At 42.6% G+C, this 18,924-nt stretch overlaps 1 protein-coding gene across 5 annotated transcripts in view; it reads right to left on the reverse strand.

Annotated features, from left to right (window-relative positions):
* LRRIQ4 (leucine rich repeats and IQ motif containing 4) overlaps positions 1-18,763 on the reverse strand; it is a 21,677-nt gene extending 2,914 nt beyond the window's left edge. For 2 of the 5 annotated variants that reach the window (XM_042955345.1, XM_042955344.1), the window contains exons 1-5: positions 18,532-18,763; positions 11,083-12,130; positions 6,977-7,150; positions 5,350-5,488; positions 4,141-4,337 (exon numbers count right to left, since the gene is read on the reverse strand). In XM_042955345.1, the coding sequence (XP_042811279.1) occupies positions 4,141-4,337; positions 5,350-5,488; positions 6,977-7,150; positions 11,083-12,102 (1,530 nt within the window). In that variant the 5' untranslated portion in view covers positions 12,103-12,130; positions 18,532-18,763. The other 3 variants (XM_042955347.1, XM_042955348.1, XM_042955346.1) reach the window with 3 other exon arrangements.
* Between the last annotated feature and the right edge of the window lie 161 nt (positions 18,764-18,924).

Here is an 18,924-nt window from a genome sequence, read left to right on the forward strand (position 1 = left end):
TGCCTCCCCACTTCTCTCAGAAAAAAAGCTCAAGTCCTTACAGTGGCTTACAAGGCCCTATCCGATCTGCCCCCTCCCTCTCGACCTCACTGACTCTTACCTACTCCCCCACCTCGCTCACTGTGCTCCAGCTGTGCGGGGCTCCCCACTGTCAGACCCTCCTGGCACAACCTCAGCTCACAGCCTTTGTATGTACTGCTTCCTCTGCCTGGAACACTCTTTCCAATATTCAGATGGCTTGCCCTCCAGTTCTTCCAGTAGTTGCTCACTTGTCATGGCTGTAGACTGAACCGTGCCCCCTCACTCCCTGCTCTTATGTTAAATGTCCTAACCTCCGATGTGAATGTATTTGGAGATGGGCCCTTGGGAGGTAATTAAGCTTAGATGAGGTCATGAGGGTGGGGTCTTCACAATAAGATTAGTGCCCTTATAAGAGACACCAGAAAGCTCGTTCTGTCTCTCTGTCATGCGAGGACACAGCAAGACGACAGCCATGTGCAAGGCAGAATGAGAGCTCTCAACAGAAGCGGACCATGCCGGCACCATAATCCTGGACTTCCAGCCTCTGAGACTGTGAGAAAATTTCTGTTGTTTAAGACACCCAGTCTATGGTATATTGTTATGGGAGCTTGAGCTGACTAAGCCAGTCATTTTTCCAATGGGCCTACCCTGACCTTCCTATTTAAATTGAACCTCCCTCAACACAACCAACCCCCCTCCCCTGCACGCACACACACACAACTTCTGGCCATCTCAGTTCCCCTTAGCTTGAACTTTTTTCCCATGCCAGTTATCACTTTCTAACAGACTATATAATTTTATGTTTTATATTTCATCTTTTCATTTTCATCACACTAGACTTTAGGCAATAAGAGGACAGAAAAAAAATCTGTTTTGCTCACTGATGCAATTCCAGTGCCTAGAACAGCGCCTGGCACATAGCAAAAAGCAAAAAATAAGTATTTGCTGAATGAGTGAACAACTGAATGAATGAAGTGGGTGGGCTATGCTGTTTTATGTAAGGTGGATCACAGGCAGGTATGAGGAGATGTGAGCAGGGACTGAACTAAGTGAGAGCCTTGTCCATATCTGAACAGAGGGAGGAGCAGGGGAAAAACACCAAGGATCGTTTGTGATGTGAAAACGGGACAGATGAGATGGGAAGTGACAGCAGCAGCACATCCGTTCAGGTGGGGATTTTCCCAGGGAACAGTATCGCCCTCTAGAGGCATTCTAGACATTCACGGGGTTTTCTGTTATCTCCAGGCTTAGCAGTCTTCCAGTTGTGTAACATGTACCCGGTGCACAGAGACTTTTCCAGGGTGTGCAGGCTTGGGTGATCTGGAGGCGATCCATCTCCAGAGCTTCAGCTTGCACGTGCACCCCTTCCTACAATGTCTCTGCCTAGGAAAACAACTGCTGGTTTTCTCCATTCCCACTTCTGCCTTCACAACTGCCACCTGAATCTGACTAGGGTGTGTTGAGCTGGACTCCAGAAACCTCTGGGACACCACAAAAAAAGAGACAATTTAGAGCAGCAGTATTGAAATAAATAAAACAAATGAACAAACAACACCATAAAACAGACTCTTAAATACAGAGAACAGTGGGGGCATGAGTGGACTAGGGGACTGGTGGTGACTAACTGTGGTGAACACTACATGATACACAGAATCGTCAAATCAATATGTGATGTGACCCAAAACTAATATAGAATTGTATGTCGATTACATTTCAATAATAAAAGACTAGCAGTATTGATGTTGGCTCTAGGGACTAGGTAACCAATCCTTTTGTAAAGCAAGTGTTTCCCAGCTCTTTGCCCTCAAGAAAATTGGAAGAAGCCCAGTTGATTTGCCAGCTAAGAGCCTGCTATGAGTTTTTGGGATATAAATCTGGAAGAAGTTCAGAGATGTGTGAAGCATTACCATTTGAAACAAAACAATATGGGCACACACACACACACACACACAAAGCTTCTTCCATTCTTTTCAATTTAGCTATGTAAACAAGGTTCATTTATAAAATGAAAAATGGGAATAGAACTGACATCAATCCTATCACATTCTAGCAATAAGTAATGTTTATGTGGGAATATATAAACTATGTGGAAAAGTCTCTCATCTGTGTATGTATTTCTTCCCCCAAATCCTATAGGTGAAATAATTAACCACCAAAATTTGCAATGGATTTTATGCTGTTTTGTTCAGTTTTACACTACTAAGAATTGTAATATGACTCAATCCAGGATGTAGAAACACTATGGCCACAGAAAAAAATTTAATTTTAAAACTTAATTTGTATAAATATTTTTGCCTGAAAGTATGAAAGATGATCTATAAATGACTTAGAATTACATGTATAAAACATTAAGATCAATTCTTAGGGGAAAGTGAAATAGACATACATGTTCGAGAAGAAAACAGATATAAAATCTTTGCCTAGAAAATAAGTTTGCTCAAGTATTTTGTAAATGGATGTGACTGACAAAATCATAGTGGTATTTAGAATCCACTGGATACATTTAAGATACTGATCTAAGAGCTCTATTTCAAGATGTCAATATTCAAAACTCACTGGCAAGTAAATCCTTTGCAATAATTTAAACTTAGTGGCAAAAAAATTAAATATCAACTTTATTATTTTTTAATATTTTTTAAATGTTTATTTATTTTTGAGAGAGGGAGAGAGACAGAGTGCAAGCAGGGGAGGGGCAGAGAGAGAGAGGGAGACACAGAATCTGAAATAGACTTCTGAAACAGCACAGAGCCTGATGCAGGGCTTGAACCCACTGGCCATGAGATCATGACCTGAGCCGAAGTTGGACGCTTAACCTACTGAGCCATCCAGGCACCCCTAAATATCAATTTTAAAATGTGCAAGAGGATGCATGGTTTTTCACAATACTTTTAGGAAGTATCCAAAAAATATTATTTTCATTCTTCCAGTGTAGCTATTCCTGAGAATATACATATTAAAATAAATAATACAAATTAACTTTCCTTTTTCCTTTATGTTGCAGCTTAGGCATTAATTTTCATTTATTAAAATTGTGTTGGGGCACCTGGGTGGCTCAGTCGTCTAAGCACCTGACTCTTGGTTTCGGCTCAGGTCACAGTCTCACAGTTGGTGAGTTCGAGCCCTGCATCAGGCTCTGTCCTGACAGCACAGAGGCTGCTTGGGATTCTCCATGTCCCCCTCTCTGTGTCTCTCAAAGCAAATAAATAAACATTTTTAAAAAATTATGTGGTTTTGGTAGGTTATATTATCTGAGTTTAACTTCAGAAGAAGAAAGAAGGTATCACATAATATTTATCACAGAAGAGAGGGTGTTAGGTTTGATACAGATAAGGGCCATTGACAGAGGAGATCAAAGACTGACTCTTGTTCTGGGTAAAAAGGAAAATCATGGATTTCAGCAGAGCAGTGATAAGATCTGACCTACGTTTTAACAGCATTGGTCTGACTGCCAAGTGGAAGGTATACTGTAGGGGGTGCAGCTATACAAGCGGGGGCACTAATGGGAGGACTAATGTGGTCATCAGGCTGTGGGGCAATGGGGGCTTGACCAGCTGAATAAAGAATACTGAATACTGACTGAAGTGGACCCTGGCCTGTCCTAGTCTGTCTGGGGGTATCCTATGTCTCCATGGGCGAGGTGGGCAAGGAGAGGACAAGATTCTTTGCTCTCCCTGTTTTAAAGGCTCTTTGCCCTTCGATCCTAGTTAATGGCACAGAAGAACTCTGGTCTCTACACCCCTGCTCCATCAGTACTTTCACTTCTGATTTTTCAGCCTTAGCTTAGTAAATTTGTTAATATAAGCTCTTCAGTCCTTTGAATAGTCCAAGAATTTTAGACTGTTTTGGGGATTTGAAGTTTTGAGTTCTTTCAGCTGTTTGTCGCCTCCTTATCTGACAAAGACGTGAAGGACAAAAATGCAAAAAAAAAATGCTGAGATGGTATTCCAAGTTTCTCTTGCTTAATTCTGAGGATATAAAGGAAGTAAGAGGCTCTACTCTCGGTGAGGACAAGGTATAGATGTGTAAAGAGCAGCCCCAGAATAGTTTGTAATATATTTAACATTAACCCCTCTCCAAAGCAACTGTGAATGTGCTATCCAGAATTTTTGCTGACGTTACCTTTGTTGCCATTATTTTCATGTTTCTTTTTGTCTTAAAGTACGTCCATATAGCCTGATTGCCTTCGGCGCACACTTCTCCTGGGGGGTCCTCCATAGGATTGTTCATCAGTGTCAAAACCTTTAGATTCATCAGGCTATCCAAATTCTCTGGAAGACAGGTGATCAAGTTGTCTTCAAGCAGTAATTCTTTCAAAGCTGAAACAGTTTTTTTTTTTTTAAATGATAGGTTTATCTTAAGAACAAGCAAAATTAAAATGTACGCTCTTCAGTCTACTTGCTCTGAAATATTTGTTTCCTGTGCTGTCGTGTCACAAAAGACACAGATTTCATAAGGCAGACCAAGTTCTCTTCCTTATAACAGTTCAGGGTTGTGAGAGCCAGTGCATGAGAGACAGAAAAGTAGTACATGCTAAAAAAAATTGATAATGGTTCATTCCTCCAGGGGCCAAGGACAGGATAAAGATGTATGGTCAGAAGCATTACTAAGGAACAAGCCCACCCTCACCTCTAACCTTTGAATGTCTTGGGGTCCACTCATATTTCTTCATCCTCTTTTCATTAAAGAAAAAGAATCACAGTTTGAAAACTATCTCTAAACCTGAAGATTCAGCACACTATGGGCAAAAACATTTTTTTTTTATTTGGTCCCCCTAGAAGCTCAGCAAAAGGTTGTTAAATGGATGGATGAACTGATGCATGTACAAATAAAGACTGGTTTAGCCTAGCGTAAAATGTTTGGGTGTTTAAATATGAATCATATAGGACTTTTCATGCCAATCATACAGCCCCAAAAGTCCTGCCTTGCTGGTTTCATCACTCAGGGTCAACACTTTCCCTTTCATTCAAGTGACTTAGTGACCTAGTGCAAATCTGCTACAGGACCCCAACTCCAAATTCTGGCATGTAGTAGGTATTCAGTAAATTAGTGTTGGTTGTATGATGACATTCTGGGTGAATGCTAATTTTCTTAGCAGCTGGTACTTACTCCTCTATTCAATTTACAAGAAACAGTCTAACTGTCTTTGTGAAGTTCTTAGCTGTGCTCATCAGGCATCTGGCCTTCCTTGTCTCACTAGTGAGGCCTGCGAGGAGGTAATAGGGTAGGGCTCAGCTCTCTGAACATTGAGATTGGCCTTTGGTAAATCAAGGAAATGGGACATGCTGGCCTCACACTCCACTAGGCTGAGGATCTACTAAGATTCCTCACCTTGTGCTTGGCAAATGGAATCTGGAAGTTGCTTAAGCAGGTTGTGGCAGCAGTTAAGAATTTCCAGGTTAGGCATGGATCCCAAGGATGTGGGCAGGTACTCCAGATGATTGTTCTCTATATACAGCTCTTTAAGATTCTGAAAAACAGAGGTGCCTGGGTGGCTCATTCAGTTAAACATCTGACTTCGGCTCAGGTCATGATCTCACAGTTCATGGATTTGAGCTCTGTGTCAGGCTCTGTGCTGAAAGCTCAGAGCCTGGAGCCTGTTTCTGATTCTGTGTCTCCCTCTTTCTGCCCCTCTCTTGCTCACACTTGTCTCTATCTCTCAGAAATAAACATTAAAAAAATTAAAAAAAAAAGATTCTGAAAAACATGTCAGTAGACCATAATGATCCTTACATTGATCCTTACAATGATCCTTACATTCTAATAACCAGAATCATTGGTGAATTCCCATGCTCTTTCAGTGGGGATACTATTCATTAGGATAAAGGGGGAAACATACTTAAAGAGCCAACATCCAAACATAAAAGTATTTTTGGGTAAAACCATTGGACATGGTTCCCATCTACGCAGGGAAAAGAAAACATGGGAATCTAGCATTTGTTTCACAAGAACTTTATGGAAAAATAATTTGATAATATAAGTATATATATCATTTGCTCGCTTTCAAAAGCTAACTGCCTATAGTAGTGTTACAGAACTGAAATTGCCTCAGGTATCAATCCAACACTGCTCAAGCAGGAGAAGCCAAAATGTGTAGATAATGAGTTAACTATTTGCAAATTCACTGGGCAAAAATATAATGTTTGCATGTCACCCTAAGATTCCAGAGAGCATGGCATAGCATGTCAAGGAGCAAGATGATGAGGAGAGTTCTGAACACAGGGCAAAGCAATGGAGAATCAGGAAGAGGACCTCTGTGCCACAGGTTGAGAAGCACCTGTGCTATATATACATGCTGTTGTTCAGTTCCACAACCAGGGGCGGGGGTCTGTCGTGGCCCGCACCTACTTTATCATTAGTAAGAGCGCAGTACCACCGACATGGAAAAAAAAAAATCAATTCTTTAAAGTATGCATGGATTAAGACACAGTGGTAGGGCTCCTTTGAATGAAGTGATCTTGTTGCTTTGTTAGGATTTAGCACAGGGCTGAGGACCCATTTCCACAGGAAACTGGGGCAACGTTAAATTACTCTGGTTTGTTTGCCATCATGCAGGAAGGGAGGTCACGCTGATGCATCCAAAATGCGGGCTCCCAGCCATGTGAACTTCAAAATAGTACAATTTTCAGGGGCCTCCTACAAAAGCTAGAAATTAAATGGAAAGCAGCGGGGCTCAATTTCTGCAAATGAAACATGCCAAACCGTACAGTTAAGAGGAGTATGGCACAGCATAATCAACGGCAATCACAACAAAATGTTCTTTGAATATGGATCCAGGGGCTAGAAAAATAGTGGAAGCCTCAGAGTGGAATAATGGCTGCTTGTTAGGGGGTTGGAAATCTAGTATGGATGATTCCACATGCAGCCTATGGGGACACTATTGGGTGTTCTCAGTATCAGCCAACTTAAGGAATCAGTGGGCATGTACTTCTTTGCCTAATCATTTGGGGAGGCTTACCTGTAGTTTACTGATGTCTTCTGGCATATAGGTGAGCTTGGCTCCCTGGTCTTGCCCAATGTATAATTTCTCTAAAGACTCTAAAGAAAGGATTTCTTCTGGAAATGAAGCCAACTGATTTCCTGTTAATCCAAGCATCTTCAGTTTTGAAAGGGATACAAAGTCTGGAGGTAGCTAGAAGTATTCCAAAAAGATAAGTTTCAGGTCAAAATTATTTTTAACAGTAAGAAAATAAATTGGGCTTTTAGTTTTGAGGCAAATTGATAAACATCAAGTACAGCGATTTAGCAATTCCTACTGATGAAAAGTTTGCACACACCTTTGCATATAGAGTATTTATACTTGTAGATCTAAAGTCTGGAGTCCTCCTTTTTCTGACGAGCCTCTCTGCTCTTCAATTTTATGCACTGCTTTAAACTGAAGCAATTTTAAACCTACTTTATTGCAGGTTTTTGAATGGTAGGGTAGCAAATGCTTGATATTACTGAAAAAGTACTAAAGTTATTGGTATAATATTGCAACTATAATATCAACAATTTCAGTTATCAGAACTGATCAATTTAGAAACATGACCTCTCACCCTGAAAGGCTTTAGCTCAGCAATTTAGAAACTTCAGTTGAAATCTCAGTTGGAAGTAAACAAGGAAGATGACTATTATGATTTTATCTGGTCATATTCTGCCTTCCAGTGAATCCCAAGGTTTTACAGGCCCTTTACAGGTATTAGGTAGGCATTTCAGAGACTCCCAACTGTCTGGGCGGGAAGGCCTTGGAAGGGTCGTCTATTCTAATCCCTTAATAGGATGGTTGAATATATTCCACAGCTAGCCATCCAGCACACATTTAAACACCACTTCCTGGAATGAAAAGCTCATTACTTGGATGGAGACCTCTAATCACCAGATTTCCTTCTCGTGTCAAGTCAAAGTCTTGTATGTTCACCTTCAGGTCTCTTTCTGGCACTCTGGAACCACATGGAAAAATCTCATTCTTAAAACGTGGGATGGTCTCCCTATTATGTTACAGAGACACCTGTTTTCTTGGAGAAAAAAGAGCCCAGCTATATAGCTCAAGAGCTTCTTAACTCACTTTGAATCACCTTCCATCATCTGGCTTTACTCCTAATGGGGAAATCGTTCCCCACAGTTCCCAGTCTTAGCCCTAGCCTCTCCTCCACCCGTTCCTCAATCCAGCACCTCTTCTTCATGAGAATGGTTACAGTCCAGCTCAGTCTGACCCCTCGATGGATGGGTGGGATAGATAAATTGGGGAATAGGCCAAAAGAAAGCCCCCTAGAGGGATAACATAGCAGTAAGTCTCACACACCTGCCATCTTTCATATTTTTTCTTTATTGGGTAGGGGGAGCACCCATTTTCCTAAACATGCTATAAGGTGTTTATAGTTTTATTTATTCCTTTACTTATTTTTCAAAGTCAATCTCCAGAGAAGCTGCTGTTTAAGCTTTCCTTCTTGGCTCTTTCAAAATTCTTTACCAGGCACTTAGATCCCTTTGACACAAAGCATCCAAACTAATGGGAAAATGTTTTTCAATCTAACCCCTTCATTAGAACCTAGTAATTTCACATCGCGGTTTAGCTAGCTCATAGGTTTAGCTTTTCTTTTTCAAAGCACATTGAATGTTTAAAGACTTTTTTTTTTTCAGGATATTCAAGATCCAATAATTAATCCCATAACAGTCACATTAAAGCACAGTGGAAGTAAATCTGGTTGCATAGAAAACCTACAGAGTGTCAAATGAGGACAGTTATTACTGATGCTCTCACTGAACTATACTCATCGTAAGGTTGAGTTCTCCCTTAACAGAAATGTACCACACAAATAAGACCCATCTAGACACACACTGAAAGCTACTTTTGCATTCACCTAGGCAAGAGAAGGCTACTGGCCAGGCTCCAGGAGCCAGAAACCCATCAGGAAAGTCTTTGGGGTGGGAGAGGTAAGGAGCTGGCCTAAAGGTCACGTGTCATTATACAGACTGGGAGGTTACTGGAGGGATTAGCATAACAGGAAATGAGAAAAACAAACAAAACCCAGAAATACCATCATAAGAACTAGAGAATAGCAGGCAATGGTACACAGAGATTTTCACATTCAGTATAATAATATTGAACATGACCACATTTCAGTGCAGCCTGATTTGTGGTAAAACTTGGTACTGGATGAGGCTTATCTTTAAGGAGCCATCTGTGTGTGATTCCTTCCTCTATTCTGATATCTTAAAGTGTTTCACAGGAAAGGATTAGGTATCATTCATGACTCAATAAGGAATTAAGTCGATGTGTTATTTTTCCCAAAGGCGCTTTATATTTTGAGCCTCTCACTCCCAGTGTGGAATGGCAGACTTTGTCTACTGTAAAAGGAATTTCTTACCTCAGTGGTGGAATGGGGATGGGCAGAGGGCCTATGATAAACTTCTAAAATCCTCCACAATGGGTTGCTGCCTAAGTAGAGATTAAGTCCAAGATTCTCTTCCTAAATCCTAAATTACCATCAAAATGGTTACTTCCTAAAAGGCAGTTTTAAAACTCTATAGGAATTAGAAAAAGAACAACCAATCTCCCCCGCCCCTCCAAAGTTCTAAATTAAAAATCAAATAAGAGATTAAACAAAAACAAAAACACCCCCAACAAACCTTTAAGGCCTAGGACTTGTATAAGGTATGGTGAACACAGCAGCTTGGTGTCCATGGCCGGGAAAAACAGACCTCTTATTTGATCACAGTTGTTGATTTCCAGATGGCCTGATTTCTCCCTCTGTGGTTGTCTTTTGCTTTTAACAGAACCGTTCTTTTAAATTTTCAAATATTAAAACAAATGCATGTGTACTCACCACCGAAATCTTTTGTTAATAAACAAAATGAATGTGTGTCAACTATAGTCAAATAATAAGATTTTTTTAATAAAATCAAATACGGCAATTAAAATTGAGCTCCCCTGGGATCCTCCCCTCATTTCCTTGACTTCCTTTCTCTTCCCAGAGGCAGCCACTACCAAAAATTTAGCGAGTTTTTTTCTAGTTCATGATTTTTTTAAAATAAATGTTTATTCATTTTTAAGAGGGGGAGGGACAGGGGGCCTGAACTGGGCTCTGCACTAACAGCAGAGAGCCCCATGGGGGGCTCGAACTCATTCAACTGGGAGATCATGATCTGAGTCCAAAGTCCAACTGAGCCACCCAGGGGCCCCTCTAGTTCATATTTTTATACTTTTGTTACATTTGTAAATATCCACAAAGTATGTATTAGGTGTGTATATGTATGTAGTTTTGTGTGATTAATAATTTATAAATGGTGAGGGGCACCTGGATGGCTCTCAGTCAGTTAAGTGCCCAACTTCAGCTCAGGTCATGATGTCTCAGTTCATGGATTCAAGAGCCCTGCATCAGGCTCTGTGCTGACAGCTCAGAGCCTGGAGCCTGCTTCAGATTCTGTGTCTCCCTCTCTCTCTGCCCCTCCCCCACTGGTGCTCTGTCTCTCAAAAAATAAATAAAAACATTAAAAAAGATTTTTAAAAAATTATAAATGGTGTAAGGTTCTGCAACTTGGTGCTTTCCTTTTTAATAAACATCACAATTTTAAGATCTGTCCACATTGGCACATACTCCTCCAGTTCACTTAAACCTTTCGTTTTTTAATTTTATAAATCTAGCACAATCTGTTTGTTCATTGCTCTATTGACACGGCCTCCCATGACTGTCGTGGGCTGTCAACACTGTGCTATGAACATTTTTGAACACGTCACCCTGCCACATGGGAGTTTCTTTTGGGACAAATCTGATTTTGCAGTTCACCATGACTGGAGGCCTAAGGCTGTAGGTGTCAGAAAGAAATCTGTGTGAGGAAACCCTGTTCAGAGGGGGTCTTGGTTAAGAACGTAGACTCTGGGGCCCCGCAGCTCTGGGTTGGAGCTCGGTTCTGCCACGTACAGGTGTGTGGCCTTGACGGGTTAGTTAAGCTCCCAGTCTCATTTCCCCCACGTATCGCCGAGGAGAAGATCGCTCACGTCCAAATGAGGACATCAACACCAACTCAGGCCGGGAAAAGCCCCTGTGAGGGCACAGTGACAGCCGGGAAGGGAATCGGTACCTGGCATATTTTATTATCATCCAGGGCCAGGATCTCTAGGTTCCTGAGCGCACAGATCTGCAGCGGAAAGCGTTCCAGATGGTTCTGGCTGAGATCCAGGAAGCACAGGTTGACCAGCCGCCGGAAGGAGCGCCGCAGCGCCCGCAGACCAGTGTCGCGGAGGTAGAGCAGGTGCAGCGAGGTCCACTTGCAGATGAGGCGTGGCACCTTCTCCAGGTGGTTCCCGCTCAGCCCAATCTCCGTCATCCCAGACAGCTCGGCCAGGGAGTGCGGGAGCGAGTGGAGGCGGTTGTGGGACAGATCCAGCACGGACAGTTTGCTGCACTGGCACAGCGACTCGGGTAGGAGGAGCAGGTTGTTGCGAGCCACGTAGAACTTCTGCAGCCTGGTCAGGTTCCCAATCTCCGGTGGGATGGCAGTTAGTTTGTTGTCATCCAGGTCAACGATCTCCAGGTTGGAGAGAGCACAGAGCTCGGGAGGAAAGACTTCAAACTGGTTTTGCTTCAGGTAGATCTCCCTCAGTTTGGTATGGTTCACTACTTCCTTGGGCAGAGATTTCAGGTGGTTTCCGTCCAGCCCAAGCAGCTCGAGGTGGTGGAGGAGTTTGCAGAGGTCCACGGGGATCTCGGCCAGGTCAGTGTGGTACAGGCGGAGCTCCCGCAGCCCCCGCAGGCCTCTGAGGACAGGAAGGGACGAGGACAGGAGCGGGTTGTCGCTCAGGTCCAGGCCCTCCAGGCTGCTCAGCATGCCCAGCTCTGGGCACAGCTTTCTCAGCTTGTTCTTGTTCAGGTAGAGGATCCGGACGTTCTTTAAATGCTGAATACCCCGGGGGATTTCTTCAATCTGGTTGTTTTCCAGATGCACTTCTTCTAATTCTTCGAAGTCGAAGATCTCTGGTGGAATGGTAGTCAAGCTCTGATTAGAAGCATCAATGAAAAAGGTTCTAGCAGTGGCCCGTTGTGGATCAACTTTCTGATGAATTTTAACGGAATGTCCTGGTTTTATCATGTCACTTGACATGTTGATGGAAAATGCAAATATCCAAAATCTGAAATAGTGTGAAAAGAAAAAAAAAATCCATTTACTCACCAGGATTCTTTCTGTCCCTGAGAGAGAGAAAATTTGAGTTGTTTGAATCTAGGGCCTGATGTTCTAACATAGCATGAAATGTAGGTTTTCGTGTTTCATGTTGGGAGAAGAGTTCAAGTATAGACTCCTCCTAACAGGTTGACTTACATGAAGAAAAAAAAAAAAAAAAGATTGTCTAAATTCAGTTTTTAAAAATCCCTATCTTGATTCTCTTTGCAGGTAGATGTGGAAGGTTGCAAAAGATTGGTCTTACCACGAACACTGAGAAAACACTTGGAAAAAATAATATTTTAAAATATTATGTTTTTTTCTTGAAGCCACCAGAGAGTTGTGGATGCAAAGGAGGCCCAACGAATTAATTCTAGAGAAGGACTATCCCTTCCCTAAGTTAGCAAAGACCAGTGGGCACTTTCATGCCCGGTGGCATTTTCAACTTTGGGGACCAGGCAGGCAGAGAAGCCAGCCTTCCATATGCACAGGCAAAGCAACTTCCGAAACCAGGAGAAACCAAACTTTTAAAAGCCCTGTATGAGCAGCATGGTGGATTAGCACAGAGGAGCCTCAAATGCAGAGCCACCTCTCCCCAGTAGACTGGGGCCGACTCAGTGGCCTAGGAAAAGTTGCAGGCGATCTGGAAAAGCAGAGAGAGGTCCTGTCCTCTCATGCTTTTAGATCCCTAAGCCTGGCTGGAGGAAGGGGCTTAAATCCCTAAGCGGGACATTTGAAATTGCTGGGAATTGAAATGAACTGCAGCTGCAACCCAGAAAGAATGGAGAAATGGAGAAATAAATCACGTCTGTGGATTAGAACACTCAATGTTAAGATGTCAGTATTACTCAAATTGATCTATAGTTTCAGTGCAACCTCAATCAAAATCTCAGTAGGCTTTTTTTTTTTTTTCTTTTTTGGTAGAAGTTAGCAAGCTGATTCTAAAATTTATATGAAAATGCAAAGAACCTAGAATTGCAAAAAACAATCTTGAATAATCATAAAATTGGCAGACTTGCACTACTGGATTTATAAATTTTGTAAATCTAAGATGTTAATATTGTGTTACCAAAGACTAAGTTGTTGGTCCTTAGTACACACACATACACACGCACAAAGCCTAAGATAAAGGGCAGAGAAGACAATGATGTGATGGTAGCTAGGTTGATTGTAGCATCTCTGACTTGCATTCTAGGATGGGGACTTTCCTGCTGGAGTATGGAGCCTCTCATCCACGCAGAGGTCCAGTCCCTAGATGGAGGGGATGTGCTTCGAGCCCCACACTTAATATTACTGCACCTTGCAACACAACAGTGTGTGGTTTAGATCCCCATTACTATATGCCTAGCCTCCAAAAGAGCTCTGGGACAGTGTTGCTCTCTGTTAAAGAAAAGAAAAGACTTATCACTGGTTGAATTATGGCTAGAATGCCTAGAATTATGCCTAGAATGAATTATGCCTAGAATGAGAATTATGCCTGGAATGACAAATGCCAGCATTTGTCATTTGATCATTAGGTAGATTAATACTGTTCAGTCCTGCAGGGTAAAATTTCCAGTGTCCTAAACTACTGACAATACTGAAGGCCTCTAGACAATCCATAGTATACAGACTAAGGTGATACTAGAAATGAAAATAGAGAGCACCCAGGACACTACCTGGGCTAAGCTTTACTCAATGCATTTAATCCTCACTAGAACCCTGAGAAGCAGGCACCATTATGATCTCTGTTTTACAGATACAGATACTAAGTAACTAAAAGGGCTTATCTCAGAACATAGTAGGAAGTGGGGGCTGGATATCCTCACTAAGGATATTTACATCATTTGTTTACAAGAAGCCTGGTTTTTATTAAAATCGGTCTTGGGTGTAAGCATTCAAGCTTGATTTTCTTTTGCAGCCCTTCAGGCAGAGTCATCTGGGGAAGATTCTTGTGGACTAGCCATCTGATTAGGGTTAACACAAGTGTGTCTGGGCATCCAGGTGCATAAAAGAACTTATTTTTTCTAATATTCATCTTCCTCCATGATGAGACCTGCCTAGAATGTCTGAATGTGTGTGTACGTATGTTATCTCACCAGAATCTTATAGCCCACATGTGTTTGGAACCAATTTGATGGCCTCTGAAAGCTATATATATTGTATATCCATTAGCAGACTTAATAAAAGGAGGTTGTAAAGTCAGGATTTGCAACAGCTTGGCCAGTAATTCAGCCACAGTAAATAAGAATGAAGAAGATTGATTCCTTATTTGGCTATTTTTTTTCATTGGGATTGCTACCTCAACGTGGTCAAATTAACTTGTTACAAATCCATATTACTGTGGAATTTCTAAGCGTCATAACCGTTGTGTAATTTCAGGGAGCCAGGTTTTGGATAGTTTAATAGTTAGCTCTTTTTTGCTTAACTTTAATGCTTGAGAAAACCATTTAGGAAAAAATGATCAGCCCTCTGAAATTTACATCAAGTGTTGACACTTTGGTTTTCAAGTCTGATTACTCACCAACTGGATGTGTAATGTGAATCTGATAGCATAAATAACCATTTCCAGTTAAATTAGTTTCAAGATTTTACTTAAAACACCTGGGAGATCTTCTCCCTTTAATACAGACAAGCAAAAAGCCTCAATACAGCTAGGACTGGAGAATCATGTAATGGTAATGGTAATGGTAATCCTTTGCTTTGATAACAATTTCTGGGAAACCATAAAATTCCATGAAAAATTTTTAAGTCTCAAGTAATACTGAGATGAAGACTCATATAAAATTCAGACTTGAGTGGAAAACTATTATAAGCAAGCAACTTTAGATTTTCAGCAGAGGCAAGGGAGAATCTAATCTGCTCAGACAATAATAAAGGAAGATTCTGGGTGTGATATTGTGATAGAATATATATTTGGTCTTTGTTCCCTAGTTCCTGATACAAGAGCGTCTAAAACTTTGGTGTTTTCTGAGTGGTTGGGAAGGAGCATCTTTTGTTATTCATAATAAGCCCCATTCAACCACACCTCAGTCCATACTACTTACTGCCCTCACTCTTATTTGCACCCTGATAGCTCGCTAATGGCAGCTGGTTGCCAGAGGAACCACTCACGTGATTAGGGGGGCGGAGCTTTCAACCCCAGCCCTTGACCTCAGGGGAGGGGAGAGAGGCCGGATGTTGGTTTAATCACCAATTGCCGGCGATGTAATCAATCCTCCCTATGTACTGGAGCCTCTATAAAAACCCTAAACCGAGAGGTTATGGGAGAGCTTTTGGGTTGGTGCTGGAAGGCTAATGTTCCCAGAGGAGGCATGGAAACTCTGCGCCCTGTCTTGATACCCTCTCTTCCCCACGTGCATCTCTTCCATTTGGCGGTGCCTGAATGGTAGTTTTTAGAATACAACGGTAATAGTAAGTAAAGTGTTTCCTTGAGTTCTGTAAACCACTAAAGCAAATTATTGAACTTGAGGGAACCCCGACTGGTAGTCCGCTGGAACTGGCGACAACCTAGGATTTGTGGCTGGCATCTGCAGTGGGAAGCAGTCTTGTGGGACTGAACCTTCACCCTGTAGGGTCTGTGCTAACTCTGGGTACAGTGTCAGAATTAAATTTTTGGACACCTACTTGGCGTCCGCAGAGAACTGGAGACTTGCTTCTTGGGAAAACCCACACAGTTGGTGTTAGAAGTGTTCTCTAAGTAGAAATTTCATAATTAGTCCTGGGATACTGAGACGTACGATATGTTTTCTTAAGAGAAATAGAAGAAGTCTATTATCTGGTAATGAGCTCTGAAAGGCTTGTAGGTGAAGAGCTCTATCAAGCCCAGGGCCAGTAACCCTTTCCTTTTGAAAACCTCAGATCAGTGACTTAAAGGTAAAAGAGGCCTTAGAGAAACATCTTTTGCCAGAATTGTTAGCTTGTGCCACACCAGTGTGCCCGTATCGCCATCATCACCAAATGATCGATCTGAAATGGCTTCTTAGGACTTGTTGTCTTTAAATAGACTCAAAATGTCATTTTATCCATTTTCAAAAATGTTTCTACTTTTCCTTCTTCCACACATATCACCAAACTATAGATCTAGTAATTCATAGACAATGCATTTTTTTATTTGTAGACTGTGTTTTTTTTCCCCTATTGTCTTGCACAATGAGCAAGAAGGTTTGAGGCACTATTTACTACTAATCACTGATATACTTTCTCATCTCATCAGATATTAGGAATGTAAACTTTTCCACCAACTCCCTCTACTCTTCTTTTATCCATGGGCCAACTCAATTTTTTAATAACACTCATATTTCCACCTGCATATTCAGTACCTAAACAACATGTATGCATGATCAATACCAGAAGTCGGCACTTCAGATACTCGTCAGAAAATTCAACCAGGAATTTGCTCTGTTCTGACACCTGCTAGCAGCTCAGTTCAATCTTCTGGTAGTTGGGGGGGAAAGAGCTAGTGGGTGTGTTAAACATTAATTCTCCCAGATCCTTTGAGTTCTATCTCCGTGTTAGCAGGAAACAACTTCCCTAGACCCTATTATCTGTTTCCTCAAGATAGGACTTCCTTAGATCATAATTAAACACCATGCTGTTGGCTTTTTAAACAGTTAAACAATCATTTGAAAAATATTTCTATAAAACTATAGTCAAAGACGTGTCTGTTAAGTTACTTATATAAAGATACACCTACTGAATCTTCCTACTATAAGGTGCCAGAGGAAAGTAAATGCTGCCATTTACAGGGGCACCTGGGTGGCTTAGTCGGTTAAGTGTCCAAGTTTGGTTCAGGGCATGATCTCGCAGTTTATGGGTTCAAGCCCTGCATCGGCCTCTGTGCTGACAGCTCAGAGCCTGGAGCCTGCTTCGGATTCTGTGTCTCCCTCTCCTCTGCCTCTCCCCTACTTGTACTCTGTCTCTCTCAACAAACAATCATTAAGAAAAATTTAAAAAAAAAAAAAGAAAAATGGGGACTACATACTTCCACATATTTTCTTTGGTTCTGACTTCTAGAAAGCCGAGATTCAAGTTAGACCTCCTGACACATAAGCACCCAGTGAATCCACTTAAGTTTCCTTGAAGCCAGCTCAGCAACATCTGTTTCCCCTACCTCCCTGCCCCTCAGTCACTAATTCTCAAGGGGCAGGTCTTAAAAATTACATCCCTCCTCCATCTGGAAATCATTGGGTTAATGAAAAATGTACTGACGGAAATGAGTTGTACATGTGGTCGGTATTTTTTTGGCCATCCTATTTGATATGCATTTTGACACACAGCCTGTAGTTCTGTGCAAATACTTTGTTTTGCTAAGGTTCACACGGAGAACAGTGCTTTAAGTGCTGTTTGGTGAAAAGCAGCTCTTTTCTGTTTGTTCTGACCTTGTTTAGTAGTCACTCTCTAGAACAAAAGTCTGATTGGCACTTCTTGCTCCTTTAAAAGTGTATCCCTCCCTTCCCCTAGAGCAGCAATTAATCCTTAACAACTCCTTACTTTCCTCTACTTGACTTCAAATACTTTGAGAGGGGTAGGGACTGCAGATGCTGAATTGTGCCCACATTCATGCTTTAGTATTTCAAGCTACCTCTATTGGTAGAACGGGGCGGGGGGGGGGGGGGTAAATGAAAACAGTATTTTCTATCATGTTTAACCTGAAGTAATTCAAGTGATGGGCACAGTCTGTGGGCTACACAGAGACCCCTGCCTCCTAGCACAATTTGCTAACAGTGGAGTGCTCTTCTGGAATTGCCTAGTGGGGTAGCTTCCGGGAGAGAGGTCTTGGACACTTTATTTTTCACCTTTGAACAGTGTCCATAAATGTCCTGGTTTCACCTTGAGGGTGTTCCTTCTATCCTCCAGGCACGGAGTCTCTGGTTGGTTCCAGAGCTCTCTCCAGGGCCCTTCAGCTGCTTCCTCTGCAGTCTATGGTTAACCCCAAACAGAAGACCTTTCCTTTCCTCCTTCCTCTTTTTCTCTCTCCCACATCCAAGTACCAAATCCTGAGCATGCTTCCCTGTACCTCTTGCTGGGTTTTGTCCCCATCTCCTCCTTTCACTGAGTCCAGCCTCGGCTGAGGCCCTATCTCTGTTGGGCTACTGAGGCTGCTTCAGAGTCTCCCCTAGATCCTGTCAAATCCACCCTCCACCAGCTGTTTCCTATCTGAGGGCTCCCAGCACCTTGCCCCCTATCAGCTGTGCTTCTCAGAGGATGCGCAGGGCTCCATGTGGATCTGGCCCTGCCCGCCTCCCCCCTGCCCCATACTCATCTAGGCAGCCCCAAGTACCTGTGTGTCTCCAGCACCTGGGACGGATTCGCTGGGGCCGGTCAGAGAGTCACCTCCGACAAAAAGCCCTCCCTGATACCCCCGCCCCAACACAAGACTGATCTACATACCCCTTTCAGCTTCCTTAGCTCCGGACCTTATCTGTCCTGGTGCTACCACGTTCTTCTGTACTTGGCCCCCCGCAGATATGTGCACGCTTTGGGGAGGGGACTGTGTCACAATCGTCATTGTAGCCCTGGCCCCCAGCCTATCAGCCGTGCCCACTAAACCTCAAGAACTTCTCCCTGCAAAGGAACCGGGGCACCCTCCGTCTGTGTTTTTAACCCAGGTCAAGGTGACCCGAAGCCAGGTGGGGGTGACCGAGGAGCCTCCATAGCATTGGCGGTCACCGCCTGCCCAGATAGGCCTCAAGGGCCCAAGTGGGTAATGGATGCGCAGTGGGCTGGAGGTGGCGTTCAGCGTCTGGCGGTCACCCGAGCCCTGGTGCAGCTGGCAGGAGGCCT

This window comes from Panthera leo, chromosome C2 (assembly GCF_018350215.1).
Source record: "Panthera leo isolate Ple1 chromosome C2, P.leo_Ple1_pat1.1, whole genome shotgun sequence".
Taxonomy (NCBI): domain Eukaryota; kingdom Metazoa; phylum Chordata; class Mammalia; order Carnivora; family Felidae; genus Panthera; species Panthera leo.